General features: G+C 54.5%; 1 protein-coding gene across 2 annotated transcripts in view; it reads left to right on the plus strand.

Moving 5' to 3' along the window:
* PDE2A (phosphodiesterase 2A) overlaps nucleotides 1–15545 on the plus strand; it is a 393111-nt gene that overhangs the window by 97721 nt on the left and 279845 nt on the right. Inside the window, exon 1 of one of the 2 annotated variants that reach the window (XM_038378059.2) lies at nucleotides 3176–3510. The exons of the other annotated variant lie outside the window; for it this stretch is intronic. Within the exon in view, the coding sequence (XP_038233987.1) occupies nucleotides 3490–3510 (21 nt within the window). The 5' untranslated portion in view covers nucleotides 3176–3489. Of the gene's footprint in view, nucleotides 1–3175; nucleotides 3511–15545 lie in introns of those variants that run through there. 2 annotated transcript variants of the gene reach the window in all.

Genomic DNA, 15545 nt, shown 5'->3' on the forward strand with positions numbered 1-15545 from the left:
ACATAGCAATGTTTTCTGTGTTGCAGTTTGTGGAGGGGGCCAGTGGAGTGTAAGGCCTCAGATTGCTCTGGACAAATAATGAAATCCATATTTGTATTACAGTAGACCTGAGCAAATAATTGACTGTCCCTGCCCCAGAGTAGTTGCAATCTAAATAGACAAGATGGGCAAAGGAAAGTTCATTATCCCCATTTTGTGGATGAGGAACTGAGGCCCAGAGAGGCCCAGATCCTCAAAGGTATTTAGGCACCTAACTCCCCTGGGATACCTTTGAGGATTTGGGCCAAAGGGAGTCTGTGGCAAGGCTGGAAATTTTAACCCAAATCTCCTGAGGTCCTGTCTAGCACCTGAACCAAGTAAGGTACTGGGAAAGCCAAACATCACAGACTTGTGCTACTATCTGACAACCTGGAAGTGAAACGGACTATGAACAAACTGAAACTGGCCATTCTAGTTCCACTGTCCTTGCTGAGGGTGATGCAAACTGCAGGTGAAGAGCATCTTGGATTGAAAACAAATCCAGTCAGTTTTTAAAAGCTCAGATGTCATTAATATCATACAGGCCAGGAATTCTTTCAATACTCTCCTATCGGAGAGGCGATACAAGGTGTTTCTTATACTCTCAGAATGTGACTCAGGTGGTGCATAGGTCTCATGTAGGAACTCTCTACAGGGGAACTCCATCCTCCAAATTTGATCTGGAAAATGTCCCTTTGCTGCCCTGCTTTCTTAGCAGTGATGCTGGGCAATGATGGGGTTTGTTAGCCAGAGATTTGTTCAGGGCCCATGTGCTCTAGGCGACTTTTCCTCACGCAGGATGGGACCTGGCAGTGTTAATCAAGAGCCCACGAATGCAGGGAGGGAAATGAGCTGAACAAGGCTGAGAGGCAATAACTGGAGACAAAAAATGACCTGCGAAGAGCTGGGGGCAATGGCAGATTGATTTGTGATTGGAAAACAGGGAAAGAACATTTATTTCCCTCTTAACGAAAAAACTGTGCAAAGAGCACTTGGGGCTTGTCTAATACATGCCCGGTGGCATAGGGGTGGGTCACAGTCTAGGTGCCCTCCTGGGTGTTCTGCTCTGGCAGAGGCGCTGGAGCTCAGGAAGGGCCGTGTGTCGCTCCCTGCTGGCCAGTTGAAGGATCAGCCTCTGCGAGCCGCAGGGGGAGCAGTAGCCAGCCCTCAGTGCTGGATGGGAGGCGGAACCTCTGAGGGGGAATAAAGGCAGGATAGGTGAGAGGGAGGATGATCCAGTGGTTTGGGTGTGAGCTTGCCAGGTAGGAGACCCGGGTTTAAGCCCTGCTCTGCTGCAGGCTTCCTGTGTGACCGTGGGCAAGTAATTTAGTCTCTCTGTGCCTCAGTTTCGTATTCCTGTGCTATGGGGATGATTGCACTGCCCTGCCTGGCAGGGGTTTTGGGAGACTATTCCGTTAAAGAGTGGGAGGTGCTCAGATACAGCTGTAAAGGGGCCATCATATAAGTACCATAGATAGTAATAAAGAGGAAAAACAGGAGATCCCAGATCATTCTCCTCATAGACACTCTGGTCCCACTCAAGGCAATGGCAAAGCTCCTTCGGAGCTCAGTGGGCATGGGGGTTGGTCCTGGCTGCCCAGGTCTGCAAAAACTCTTCCTTGTGCATGGGCTTGACTCCTGCTATCCTATGCCTAGTAACACATCATGACTGGGATGGTCACACAATGACTTCTGGGGGGCTAAGAATCCCTTGGCGTTAAGAACATGACCCCAAGCCACACCCTGCCAGCCTGACCCATGCTGAGGAGCCGATCGTTCCTCTGGCTGGCCCACAGGGTCGGTGTGAGCCCTGGTGGCAGGATCTAGCCCTCTGCAAATTGTAGCAAAATCACCAGCAGTAGGAAATCAACCGCTGGGCTGGGTCTATGGGCACTGGGAGGCAGTGTGGAGCTGCGGACAGGGTCCAGGACCAGCAGGCAAGTCTGTTCCCACCTCTGCTGAGTGGCCTTGGGATAGTCACTTACTCTCCCTGCGTCTTGTCAGTCCATGGGACTTGGAAAGTGCTTTGAGAGCCGGGGGCGAAAGAACAAAATATTAATCCTGCCTGGACCCCAGAGGGCACCTGATGAGGGGTCTTCCATTGCGGGCTCAGGCCAGTAGAGATTAGCAAACGCTGGCAGGAACAACATCTCCTGACATGGAAGCCTGTGAGACAGGGGACAGTCTGAACTTTAAAGCAATCAGTTACCGCTCAAGGCTCAAATCCTGTGCGGTTCACTGGAACCTGGCTTCCTCTGAAGGCAGTGAATAAGGACCACAGGATCGGACTCTGCGGGCCTGATCCAAAGCCCATTAAAGTCAATGGAAAAGCTTCCATTGATTTCAGTGGCTTTTGGCTCAGGCACTCAATGGGTTATGGCCGACCCTGCTATGCCCTGATGGTTCCTGCAGGCACAGATGATGTGTGGGAGCAAGGCGTGCATGCCCGGTCCCCTGGAGAATGGGGTGGATTCTGTTCTGTTTGTTGGAGGTGGTGTGTCTGTCGTGCTGGAGGTTGGTGTTGCCGGTCTGATCGTTGCAAGCACTAATTGGCATGTACAGTAATTGCAGATAACTGCTTGGCCCTGTCCTTACACCCTGGCCTGAGGAAGGGGAGGCCCCGCCCTGCAAGCCCTCCCACACACACACATTTCAATAGTAGCTGTCGTGAGGAAGCACTGGAGGATCAGGCCCTGATTTTGGACGGTTACCTGCCCGCCTAGTAACTCCACCGGTGTAGATGTGAGCGGGGTGCCCCGGATGGCAAGGTTCAGGCCCCCCATCCGCTGGGAAAGGTCAGTGCCAGCACAGAAGGAGAATTCCAACAAACAATGGGACGTTTCTTCTGGGTTTAAGTAGCCTCCATCGGCTTCTGGGAGAAGCCTCTGGCACTGCGGATGCTCCTGCAGCCTGTGACTTTTGGAGGAGACACAGGGATGTGCTGGAAGTATTGGGCAAGGCAGCTGGGGTAGATGGAGCATCCCAAGTTAGGCCAGACAATAACATGGTGGCACGGCTGTGGTCGCCACTGAGGGGAGGGTAACAGGAGTACAATCAACCCAGCGAGTCCAGGCTAAGCAGCTGCTCTCACCGCAGCTGGAAAGGGAGATATGATTGGGGGTGTGGGGGGGGGGGCGGAGACGTGGCTCTAAACAGTGAGCTTCCGAGTTCCCTCGCGTGTGGTTTGCTTGCTAGACAGCGCGAGGTGTCCCTCTGGTGTGTCCCTCCCCCGCCTCTTTGCCGGGTGGACCCCATGCGCTCCAGGCTCCGATCAACACAGCCGCCTGGAACAGCTTCTACCTCTGAGGTCGCTCGCGGCTGCAGAGAAGTGAGATTCCTGAAGGGGACTGGAGGAAACGGGTAGGACGGCCCCATCTCCTGCAGACAGAGCACATCCACTCACAGCCTCGGTGAGCTGCCCTGTCCAGAGATCCCTGCGACCATCTCGGGGGCTGGTGATGGGCTTGGAAGATGGAGAACATCCAGGACAGTGTAAGGCCAAAAACCCTTCACTTTTTATTATTAATGCCGAGGGCAGTTCCTGAAAGTCCTAGTCCCTGCCCAGACCCAGCTCATTTGTCTCTCCCTCTGGTCTCATCCTGGATCGTCAGTTCCCGCTTTCTTCTGCACTTTTCTGCCTCTCTTCTGTTCCACTCCCTCTTTCTTTCTTTCCCCTCCTTTCTCACGCTTTCCCTTCTCTCTCTTCCTTGTCTGTTTCCTGCTCCTCTCCTTCCTCTGGTTTTTCTCTCATCCCAGTGCGGATGTCTCTCAGTTGTGCCCATGCAGCTGCTTTTTCTGTGTTCTCTCCCCCCTGCTCTGCGTGTGTGTGTGTAAGCTTGTGTGTGTCGCACGCATCCCTTCCAAGTTGCGTAGTCATCAGGTGTTTGTGTGAGTATCTGTCAGAGAATCTTCTGCAGGAGACTTTGGAGGCAGATCCTCAGCTGGTGTAAATCAGCATTGAAAGCAAGGGAGCCCTGCTGATTTACACCAGCTGAGGATCTGGTCTTTTTCCCCCACAGGGGCCTTATTATGCTGCCTTGGGCTCTTTCGTCTCATGTGCCAAAACTATTTGAACGTACCCGAGATCCTCCATTGAGATGCATGCTGCAGCCCCAGCAGAACCAGCCGCAGGTTTTGAGCTGCCATCTCCCTGGTGCCAGTACAGAGCTGGCAGTGGTGGGGGAAGGGAGAAAGGACACTGCTGGTCAGAAGCTACGTGAATCCACAGCGAGTGACCCCGGGGGTTATGGGAGGTAATCAGATCTCAGGCTTCAGGGCGTGAGCTGATCGTGTCGGGGTCAGGAAGAGATTGTCCACTATGCCGTTGGGCTCTTGGCTAGGCGTGTTTGGGGTGGGAAGACCACATTCCTCGGCAGCGCTGGAGTTAGCCACTGCTGGAGGCCGGTCTGATCTGCTGCGCTCTCCGCTGTACGTTGTCCCAGAGCCTCTAACAGCCCAGGACGGGAGCACTCCCCTGCAGAGCAGGGAGCATTGTCTATATGCAGAAGGCAACAGTGAAACCAGCGATAGGCAAGGGCCCTATCCTGCTTCCATCCGAGTCAATGGCCAAACCCCAGAGTGAGCAGGACCTTAAACTTCTAGCGTCTCTGTTCCCTAAGACTTGCTGAAGGCCCTTTCTGGCCTACTTGTTGTTGGCTTGCCGAACCCTTTCTACCTGCCCTCCCTGCAGGGAATGAAGCCATTGTGTTGGGCCCCTGCTCCCATCCCACCAGGCAGCAAACTGGACCCCCTCCCATGGAAGGTGGGACAGAAATTTCACCTGGGCAGCTAAGTTTGCATGGAGCCTTCATCAGTAAATACAGAAAGTCTGAAGAGACAGAGGGCCTATTCCCAGCCCCTGCTTTTGCAGGGAGATCAGCTCCCCCACTGCGAAGTGCGGCATCTGCCCAAGGCTTGCAGTTTGGGTGTGTGTGGGAAATGCTGCTCCCTGACACCAAACTACACCGACGTTAAAAAGTGGGGGGGCGTGCCAACCCTGGCTCCCCTGGTTTGGGTGCTGGTGGCTCCCTCACTTCTACAAAGGCTCCGGCATTCTTGCTGCACACACTATCTTAGCCTTAGTTGGGGTCGACCCTTGGACAGGAGAAGAGTCAGCAACTCCATGAAATCCACTCGGGACCTGGCTGTCACCAGTTGATTGTACGTGGATGACACCTGGATATTAGGAGCATAGGAGTTGCCAGACTGGATCAATTACAAGGTCAATCCAACCCAGTCTCCTATCTCTGACTGGCCAGTGCCAGATGCTTCAGAAGAAGTGGCAAGAAACTCCAGAGCAGGCCAATGTGGGATCATTTGCCTCCCCTGGAAATTCTCCTAATCCCTGACAGCTAGAGATCCCTCTTTGAAGCCTGCTAAATTCTTGGCCTCTGTGGCATCCTGTGGCAGTGAGTTCCACAGGCCAATTACAAGGCAGCATTGCATTTGTATCCATTTTGAATTTGCCACCTTTCCGATTCATTGTTCTTGTGTTTGAGACAGAACAGAAGTATTGGATTGTTCTGTGTTTGAACAGGACTAGCACAGTGGGTCCTGGGCCATGTCTCTTGGGCATTATTGCAAAAGAATTCATAATAATATAATGTTGTACAACAGCCAAAGTTTGTAGGTAGATCAGAAAGGAATGGGTGTGTGGAAAACAGGGAAAGAGGTAGTTAAAGAGCTTTTTTATAGCACTCTCCTTTGCAGCATTACTGGTGCATACACAGTATCTATTGATTTGATTTTTTTCTTTGTGTGTTTGTTGCAAAGAGAGGGGAAGGAAGATAGCACACGAGAAATAACTGAGAGCTGCTGAAGGGGAAAGAGGAAATGAGCCCGAAGGCGGCTACCGTACAGAAGCAAACAATGCCAGCCGCGCTGATATCCTTCAGATAACAAAACCTGGCCAGTGCTCTGCACAGTGGAGATGTTAATTTGTTTATAGGCATCATGTGTCTGCAGGCTGCAGCGTGCCAGGCACTTTCCCAGGAAAGAGGAGATAAAGTGTCCCAAGGAGTTAAGGGCCGTGCATCAAGACAGCAGTGCTTCTGGTTGCTTAATGATCTGGGAACACACAGTGCTCTCCTTTGGAGCGGGGTGACCTGGGGAGAAGGCGAAGGGGTGTGCATGTGTGTGTGTGTGTGTGTGTGAAAGAAAGGGTCCATTTGGTTGACTGATGGTGACCTTATCCATAATCACCCATGGTATGGATTTTGAACCATCCATTGTGAAACTGACCAGCCTTTATCTCAGCAACCATGTTGAAATTGACTAGCCTGCCCAGTGTATGAATCTGTTTCCAGCTAGTCAGCAGGTGGGTCGCTCTCGAGAGAGAGCGGCAGAGGGATGTGCAGGATGGAGCGAACTAATGTTGTGGCCCTGAAGGCCGGTGATGTGGCACCAGTGCTGTAAGAGGCGGCTAAAGGCTATGTCCCAGCGTAGCACGTGTTGCTGATAAGAGGGGTGGGAAATCCAGTCCTTTGATTTCTCTCTTGACGCTTCCTCGTAGGACCAGAGGGGGAAGGCAGTGCAGCGTGGCAGACTCTTAGTAAATGCCCTTTGCTGGCGAGAATTCTGCTTTGATCTTGAAGAACATGCTAAGGTTTGGCTCGAAGCCAGGTCGGGCGTGTGCGGCTAGAGATGGGGATGTGGGGACAGCGAAAACACCTTGAGCACCACCCTTCCCACAAACACTGGTGCTCCTAAGAGATATCCCGATGAGCCCTGCGGAGAAGTGATCTCTTGGTGAGGGGAAGGGACATGGCAGTGTCTAGGGATGCCCCACAAAACGTGGGCTGGGAAATCACCCCACCCTTGCCTTTGATGTGGTGCTGGAACATGAACAAGGGGTTCCCTGCGAGCTCAAAATCATCCTAGCAGCTTTCCAGGCCCCTGCTGGCTGTGCTTAAACATTTACAGTGGGCTAAATCCTGATCAAGTTACTCCATGGCACCCCCTTTGACTTCACCGTGAGTAAGCGTAACACACACCCTGGTAGGTCAGCAGCAAGATTGGAACCTGGGATTCCCAGCCTTAAGAGCCTGGGCATTTGCCACTTGGGCTGAAGGAGAAACTCTGCTGGCTAGTGCTCTTAGTCGTGTATGTGTCCAGCCCTGCATGGGACACTCACAGCATAGCCAGTGTGAGTTACATCGGGACTGAATGAACCCGGGGGAGGATGGAGTTCCATCCCCAGCCCTGGCAATTGATTCTCAGTGATAAATGCGCATGACGCCATTTGCATCTGCCTTGGTGGTGGAGTGGAGGGGGCCTGTGGCTGGCCCCGATGTTATTGGCGAGGTTGCAGGAGGACAGCTAGGATGCTTTAGCCCCATGGCTGTGTTTTGGATGCCTCTGAGCTTGGGCAATGACACTTCCACTGAGTTCTACACTGGCAATACCACCTGCTGTTTTAATAAAAGTCCCAGGCCACGCGCACACTGGGAAGCTTTGTGCTGTGAGCCAAGTGACCAGACCACCAGGAAGCAGGGCCAGCTGGCGGGGCAAGGTGGGGGCTCAGGGGCAGAGTGTGCAACCTGGGGTATTGCCCAGTTCGTTGGGCACCATCGGGCTGGGACCTGACAAGGAGCTGCGAGTGGCCTGCTCCATGGGGGTGAGTGGGGGCCACAGCTGCTGCCATCCCTGGCTAAGCTAAGCATTTCCTGCTTTATGCTTTTGTTAGCCTTGCACTGCCAAATCTATGTAGACAAGACAAACAAAGGGTGGGAGGGGAAACCGAGGCAGGGAGAGGGGAAATGACTTGTCTAAGGTCTCACGTGAGTTCAGTGGCGGAGCTGGGAATAGAAGCCAGCCTTCCTGACACCCCATGCAGCACCCTGCCCATAGCACCTGCTGCCTCTGAAACGGTAGCGCAACCGTCTTTGGCATGAAAGGCATGCTAGCCCGATATTAATACTCCAGCTGCATTGGTGCTGGGCTGCAGATCGACATGGGATATGTCCTGGGTGGGGGGCAGGGCAGATTCTTCTGGGCTTCATTTCAGGCTTTGAAGCACGCAGACGGAACGCCCTTGTAAATTCCACTCTAGCAGAAGCTGCGTTTGTCCATAGGAATGCCTAAGCCCATCTAGAAATATATTAAGGTCCTTGACTCCTTGACTTTGATGGTGCAGAGCAGGGCAGGGTTGGCTTGTGCTGCCAGGTTATTATAACTCCTTTACTCTGGTGCATTTTGTTGGAGGATCCCAGTGTCTACCAGGGGATGGGCTGTTCCGATGCAGATGCCTTTGATGATTGATTCCCCACTAGAAAGGCAGCTAACGAATTTACCCACTGATCCACCTCCTAATCTGCCCACCCTCATTCAGAGCCCCTTATGGCCAAGTGTAAAGCAATCGCTAAGGAAGCCATCACTCAGTCTTCCAGGCAGAACTACCCGTCTATCCCCCAGCTATTAATCTGAGGACACTTACTTACTTACTCTGCAGCTGGGCCCCATCACATCCATACTTCCTCTGTCCCCCATATAACGGGCCCAGTCCCGTTCTGCCATTATCCTTTGTCCCCTGCTAGCAGCACCTCTGCAATTACCTGCTGATACTGCTATCAGTCAAAGCCTAATTGATATGTGTTAGCCAGGAACTACTCTAATAGGGAATAGCGCTGCTGCTCCTGCAAGAAATGCTCGGTCCTAGCGGAGGGTGAGGTGTGCATCTGTCTGGAGTCAATGCACGTTTTAGCTAGAGACATCCCCCACTCCCCCCCAGCTCCAGTACAGCTGTTAGGGAGGCAGCGTGTCATGGGTATATCCAGCTCTGGTACTCTTATGGCTTTGCTTTCCCTGGCCTGGGTCTTCACGTTTCGAAGGCTCTGGCCTGCCTGTAGTGGCTGGGGCAGCGTGCCGAAGAGGGGCACTCTCTGTGCTCTCCCGCTCTTTCTCTGTCATGGCGACTTTGCTTTCCGTAGAATCATGGAAGTGTGGGGCAGGAAGGGCCCCCGAGTGGCTGTTTAACCCAGCCCCGTGTGCTGGGGCAGGGCCATGTCCACCTAAACCAGCCTTGACAGGAGTTTGTCCAGCCTGGTCTTTAAACCTCCAGTGACGGGGATTCCACAACCTCCCTCGGACACCTATAGCAGAGTTTAACTCCCCTGAGAGTTAGAAAGTTTTTCCTACATTCAAAACTAAATCTCCCTAGCTGCAGATTAAGCCCATTGCTTCTTGTCCTACCTTCAGTGGACATGGAGAACAATCGATCATTGTTCTCTTTCTAACAAATCTTTAATGAATTTGAAGGCTGTTATTATGTCCCCCCTTCAGTCTTTTTTTCTCAAGAGGAGACCTGCCTGTGTTTTTTAATCTCCTCACAGCTCAGGGTTTCTCAACCTTTGATCGTGTTTGTTGCTCTTCTCTGGACTTTCTCCAGTTTTCCCCATCTTTCCTAAAGCCTGGCACCTGGAATTGGACACAGTTCTCCAGCTGGGGCCTCACCAGTGCCGAATAGAGAGGGACAATGACCTCTCTTGTTTTTACGTAAGACATTCCTGTTAATCCACCCCAGCATGATACCAGCCTATTTTGTAACTGCATCACATTGGTGGCTCACATTCGATTTGTGCCCCACTTTAAACCCACCCCCGACCCCGCTCCTTTTCAGTCCTACAACCGCCTGGCTGAGGTAGTTTCCTACGTGGCTCTTTCCCTTACATCTAGACGACGTCATTAGACTGTAAGGTCTTTGGGGCAGGGACTGAATAATTCTGCATCTGTCCAGCGTCTAACACAATGGGGGTCTGGGGTTCCTAGGCCCTCCTGCAATGCAAACATGAAGTGCAGACGGAAAGCAAAACCCTGCCATGTGTAGGGGAACTCGTTACAGAATCTGGGCCGTGCTTTCTCTTTCCTCTCCTGAGTTCAGGACTCTCTACCAGTCCCTGCTGCCTCCCAGAGCTAAGATATGGAACCCAGGTGTCCTCTGCCAGATCTGAGCAGTAAGCCCTACACGCGAAGACCGTCGCTTTGGTACAGTGCCCTTCAGCATGCACCCAGCCAACCACAAGCGCTCGGCGGTTTGGAGCTCGGTAGAAGCGATTTCAAAGGTTGCCCAAATGTTACTCCACAGTGACTAATACAATGAAATATTAACACCCACCTCCTGCCGTGTGTTTTACAACCGTGTTTCCTTAAGGGAGCTAATTCTCTTTGGGACTCACAGGCTGCCTTGGTGATTAGCAGGTCTGCCCTGGGATGCACCGTGGGATAGAATTTTGTAAAAGGAAGGAGGATCGAGTGGATGGGGAAAAGAGACCGGGAGACAGGACTCCTGGGTTCTATTCCCAGCTCTGGGAGGGAGTGTTGCTATTACTACAGTTTGAACAAGGGAGTGGGAGACAGGACTCCTGGGTTCTAGTCCCATCTCTGGGAGGGAGTGTTGCTCTTAGAAAAGACAAACAAAGGGCGGGAAGGGGAAACTGAGGCACAGAGCAGGGAAATGACTTGCCCAAGGTCATACATGAGGTCAGCGGTGGAGCTGGGAATAGAAGCCAGCCTTCCTGATATCCAGTGCAGTGCCCTGCCCATAGCACCTGCCAGGGACTGGGAGTTGGGGCTTCTGGGCTCCAGCCCTGGCATTGGGAGGGAGTGTCATCTAGTGGTCAGAGCAGGGGAGCTCCTGGGTTCTCCTCCCAGCTCTGGGAATGGTGCTGTTCCTGTAGCTGGAGCAGGACGCCCGGGTTCTTTCCCTTCCCCAGTTCAGAAGCACTTGCTCTTTCGGGCCATGGCCTTGCAGCAGGCGAGACTTCTGCTTTATCGCTGGCGCACGTGGCAGCTGCCCTCCGCTGTGTTTGCATAACGGATTAGCCATCAGGCCTTATCTCCCCACAGGTATGAGCTGCAGAGCTGCCAGGCCACGGTGAGTCACTTGCCCACTGGTCAGCTTTGTTCCCAGGACACCGAGAGCGAGCTAGATCCTGCACTCGGCCTGGCATTGCTGCAGCCCAGCACCTTAGTGCCTGGGAAGGTGCGGGAGGGAGGACGGGGGGTGTTGCAGAAAAGGGAGCTGCCAGTTCTCTGCGGGGTGGGGGTGGAGGCTGCTTTCTCACTTCTTTCCCTTAGCATGGGCCAAATTCTCCTCTCTGTTCCACCCCTCTAATCTCAGTGACTTCCAAGCTATGAGAGGAGAACGTGGCCCCTTGATGCTCTCTGGGGAGTTCTTGCACATCCCTCTGGGAGCATCCGGGTAGCAGCCGCCAAGAGGAGGGCCTGGTTGTGCTAGGCGCTGCACGCACAGGTAGCAAGCGAGAGAGAGAGGCCCTGCATACAACTTAGAAAGCCAGAGGGGGGAAACTGAGGCACGATGCAGCGATCCACCCCAGGGCACACAGGATGTCGCTGGTAGAGGTGGGCCCAAAACCCAGGTCTCCTGAGTCACTGCTGTCTGTCCACACTGCGTGCTTTGAGGGTGGTGGTTTCTCTCTGGCTCTATTCCTCTGCACATTTGTAGCCTCCCCACATGGTCTAGGAGGGGAAAGCCAGGAAGGAAGGCATCCCAGCCCTGTCTAGAGCTAGGCCATTCTCCTCACGGTCATCTTCCTGGTCGTAGCATTGTTAATTATCTCCTGCCATCCCGGGTGGGGGCCCTAATGCACGTGTCAGTGGAACATTTCCACAGTGGGAGAGTCATCTGGCCCCCTGACAGCTGGCAGGCGCGGGGAAGCATTCCTGCCTGGCAATGCAAGGCCCCTGAGGCGGGATCTTGGGGGAAGGGAATCATACCGGCCCAGACAGGAGGACTGGCCTCGGGGATGGGGTGCGCAGAGCCTCGGGAGGCTGGGGTCACACGTCTGGGACGGCTGACCCTGACCCAGGCCTGCGTGAGGCCCATTCACAACAGAACCTCCCGCTCAGGGCTCGATTCTGCCCTGTGGTGCCAAAGGGCCCCGATCCAGCAAAAGCACAGGATCTGAGTCGGGTGGGATGGATTGGATCGAGCTCTGAAAAGCACACGCTGGACCATGGTGTGTGTGTGTGGGGGGGGAGGCAGAACCTCGCTATCCCTTGCAACTGAACAGCAGCAGATCATGAATGTGCCCGCTGCCCCCGAACGCAGAAAGCTGCCTCCTGCACCCCCTGGAAGCACACTGGGGCCATGGCCACTCCCCACGACTCAGCAGCTGGTGGGGACACAAGGGGCGGCACGCTGCCCCGGGGAAGCCCCGAGAGGAAGCACAGGCCTGTGCTTTGCAGGTAGAACTGAGCCCCCTGTGACTTTGAGCATACCCCCATTCCTCCGTGCCTCAGTTTCCCTGTGGAGCTAGCCTGGTTCTTCCCTCCCCAGGGGTGTTGTGAGGGCTGTCTCCTGTCTTCTCTGCATCGTAGTGTCCCAGAGGGGCTGAATGTTACTGAGCGTTTGGAGAGGCCAGGTGGCTGTAGGTTTCCCAGAGAAGCATTTGTCTCTGCCACTGCATCATTTCCTCCCTGCGACACAAACCCATTAGCAGGGCAATAAAGGAGAGGAAAAGGTCTGGGAGTGCCGCTGCACACAATGCAATGTTCAGCAGCTGGACAGGGTCGCTTCTTCCCATTGCGGCTTCCTCCCCCGCCCCACCCAGACTGAAGGGAAACGGGCGGCTGGTCGCCCCAGGGTGATCTCCCAGGGCGGAGTGGGGTGGGGTTAAGTGCCCGGCCACCCAGGATCCTCATTTCAATGCAGGGGGTTAAATTGATCCCCGTGGTTAGGACTGGGAAGAGGTTTTTCCTAAGGCATGGAAGGCTGGTCTAGAGGTTAAGGCATTGGCATGGGATTCAGGAGACCTGCCGTCAATTCTCAGTTCTGCCACAGTCCCCCTGTGTGACCTTGGCCATGTTACTTCATCTCTCTGGGCTTTGGGTCCCCATGTGTAATACTCCCTGTGGCAGAGCCTGTCTCGTACTGTGTGTCTGAAAAGCACAATGGGGCCCGGATCTAGATGCTACTTTAATTCCTGGAACGCTGCCCTCAACCCCGCTGTTCACAGAGAGGTGTAAGGGCGCTGTTCGGGCGGGGCGTGGGGGGCACGCATGGGGGCGGCTGGACCTGTTTGTATTGAACGTGAAGCCAGAAACTCCAGTCTGCCAAAGCGAACAGGGCGGAGGCCTGGAGCCAGGACCCCCCGGGAAGGGTTGTGTGCTTCTGGTCTTGCCGGGACTGGAAGGCTCCCAAGGAAGCTGTTCTCAGGAGACCACCAGCTGCGCTGGGGAATTGGCGTGAGCCTCTGGAGTGGAGGCTCATCATCGTCACTCCCATAACCACATTGGTCACTAGGGCACCATCATTGATGAGCAATCAGCCAATTCTCTGCACCCCTCCCGATTGTGCGTCAGTGCCAGTGCTTGAGTCTCCGCGAAGTCCATTCCTGTCCACTCATGTATGTTGTCAATCCAGCTCTTCTTCAGTCTACCTCTTCTGCTCTTCCCCTGTACTGATCTTTGGAGGAAGATCTTGGATAGGCCAGATGATCTTGTTACATGGCTGTACCACTTCAGCTTCCGCTTCTTCGCAGCCGCTGGGAGGTCTTCATATGACCCAGCGTGTTGGGTGATGATGTTGCAGACCTCTTCATTAGTGATGTGGTCGAAGTAGGAGAGGCCCAGGATTTTACGGAAGTATCTCATCTCTACAACCTGTATTTTCCATTCAGTTAGACTCGGGAGGATCACCTGGGACTAATCCAGCGGCAATCAGAGAATCGTCCTTGGCATTGCTGGGGAGCTGTTCAGCGGCGGATCTTGGAGTCAATGAGTTATCCTCGCATCCTCCCATGAGGGGGGCAGATAACGTCCCTGTCTCCTAAAGGCACAGAGAGGGCTGATGAGCTTGGCCAAGATCACACAGCAGTTTGAGGCACAGAACCCAAGAGCCCGGGAGTTCCCTACTCACCCAGCACAGCACTGCCCTCCATGATCTCTGAGCTCAGCCTCTCCTGGGGACATGAGGGGCCCGTTGTGACCCTGTGTCAGGCATTACCAGATCCAAGAGGCCAGGGAGAGAACACCCAGCCCACAATGGGGTTCTCTTGGACTGGGACACACGACGGACACCAATGAATTAGACGTTCACCCCCTGCTGTGACTCCGGGTTTACACCAGCTCAGGGGGATCAGAATCTGCCCCAAAGAATGTCCACTCTGAGTCAGACCGAGACCACGCAGCTCGGACACCTTGGACATGACGACATCTTGGGTTGGTCCAGTCGGTTTGATCCTCCCTTGGCCCATTGCTGAAGGGAGGCAGAAGAGAGCTCTCGGGAGGGACGTGAATGGGGAGAGGATGGGTGTTAAGTGCCCAAGGGGAAGGATGGAGTCCCAGGCCCCAGGGTAGAAAGAGGACACCAGCAGGGGGCTGAGGAGGACCTGGGGCAGAGGAGGTGGGGATGGGAAGCTTGACGGCAAGAGGGAGCCAGTGAAGGGATTCAGGATGGGCTCAGAGCAGGAGCAGAGGTGCTGCAGGCCACGTTGGTTGCTGCCGTGTGTCCACCGGCTGCAGTGAAGGTGCAGCAGGTGGAGGAAGGAGCCATTGGAACGAGCCATGGTCCAGTTTTGGAGAAGGTTCGTTCAGGCTGGAGATACTGGAGTCTTGGGCTGTAGTGGTGGCTTTGGGGTGACCTGCAGGACATGCCATGGAAGGAAGGAAGCTGAGCCCTGGGATCTCTGGGCCACCTTCATCCCTGGTGGGAACCAGCGGCGTTCCACCAAGAGAGGAACGTGGCCGTCTGTGCCTAAGCACTGCACCGATCCAGTCTCTCCCCGGTGGCAGCCTTCACCTGCCAGAGACTTGCTTCCTCCTCCTTTGGCCAAGAAACTTGCAGCAGACCTAGTGGTGGTGGACCCTGGTGGGCTGCCTGGAGAATGGGACTGGATATCTCATGGGAACAGGCTCTTCCCAAGGGGTGGTCGACCCATCTTAGGGAATGGGCGTCACGGACTCCTGTCCGTTTCCTCTCCTGGGCGAGTTCTCTGTCTTGCCAGTCCTCCAAATGCCCCCAGGATCTGAAAACCAAGATGGGCTTTTAAACCAGCTGGTTCCACCAAGGAAGATCCTACAGTGCTCCTTGGCTGGTAGCCTTGCTGATGACGGCTGAGCCAGGCTAGGAGCCCGCTGGGCTCAGCAGGGCAAATGGATAAGATTTGTGTGTGCTGGTTAAATCCAGAGGAAGCGATACACCGGCCGGCTGGATTCTGATCTCCATGACACTGGTGTAAATCCGGAAGGAGCCTGTGGGGTTGCTGTGGATTTACACCTGTGACTACGGCCTGAACGCAGCTGCCGATGGGGAGCTCTGGCCCCCGTGTGTTCATCGGAGTGGAGGAATTTGTGCGCCTCTGGGATCTGCGGCACTGCCTTTTCACATGGCAACGCTCCGCGGCAGCGTCCCTCCAGCCATGCCAGAGGGCAGCCCCTGCGAGAACCGGGCCACCGCCCGCCTCCGTGTCACTCTGCAGGGACCCCGTCGCAGCCAGTGGGGTCATGCCATAGGGGGCAGCGTCAGCTCCGGGGACCTGGGGAGCCTGGGAAATTCCTCTGGGATGGAT

This window comes from Dermochelys coriacea, chromosome 1 (genome assembly GCF_009764565.3).
Source record: "Dermochelys coriacea isolate rDerCor1 chromosome 1, rDerCor1.pri.v4, whole genome shotgun sequence".
Lineage (NCBI taxonomy): Eukaryota > Metazoa > Chordata > Testudines > Dermochelyidae > Dermochelys > Dermochelys coriacea.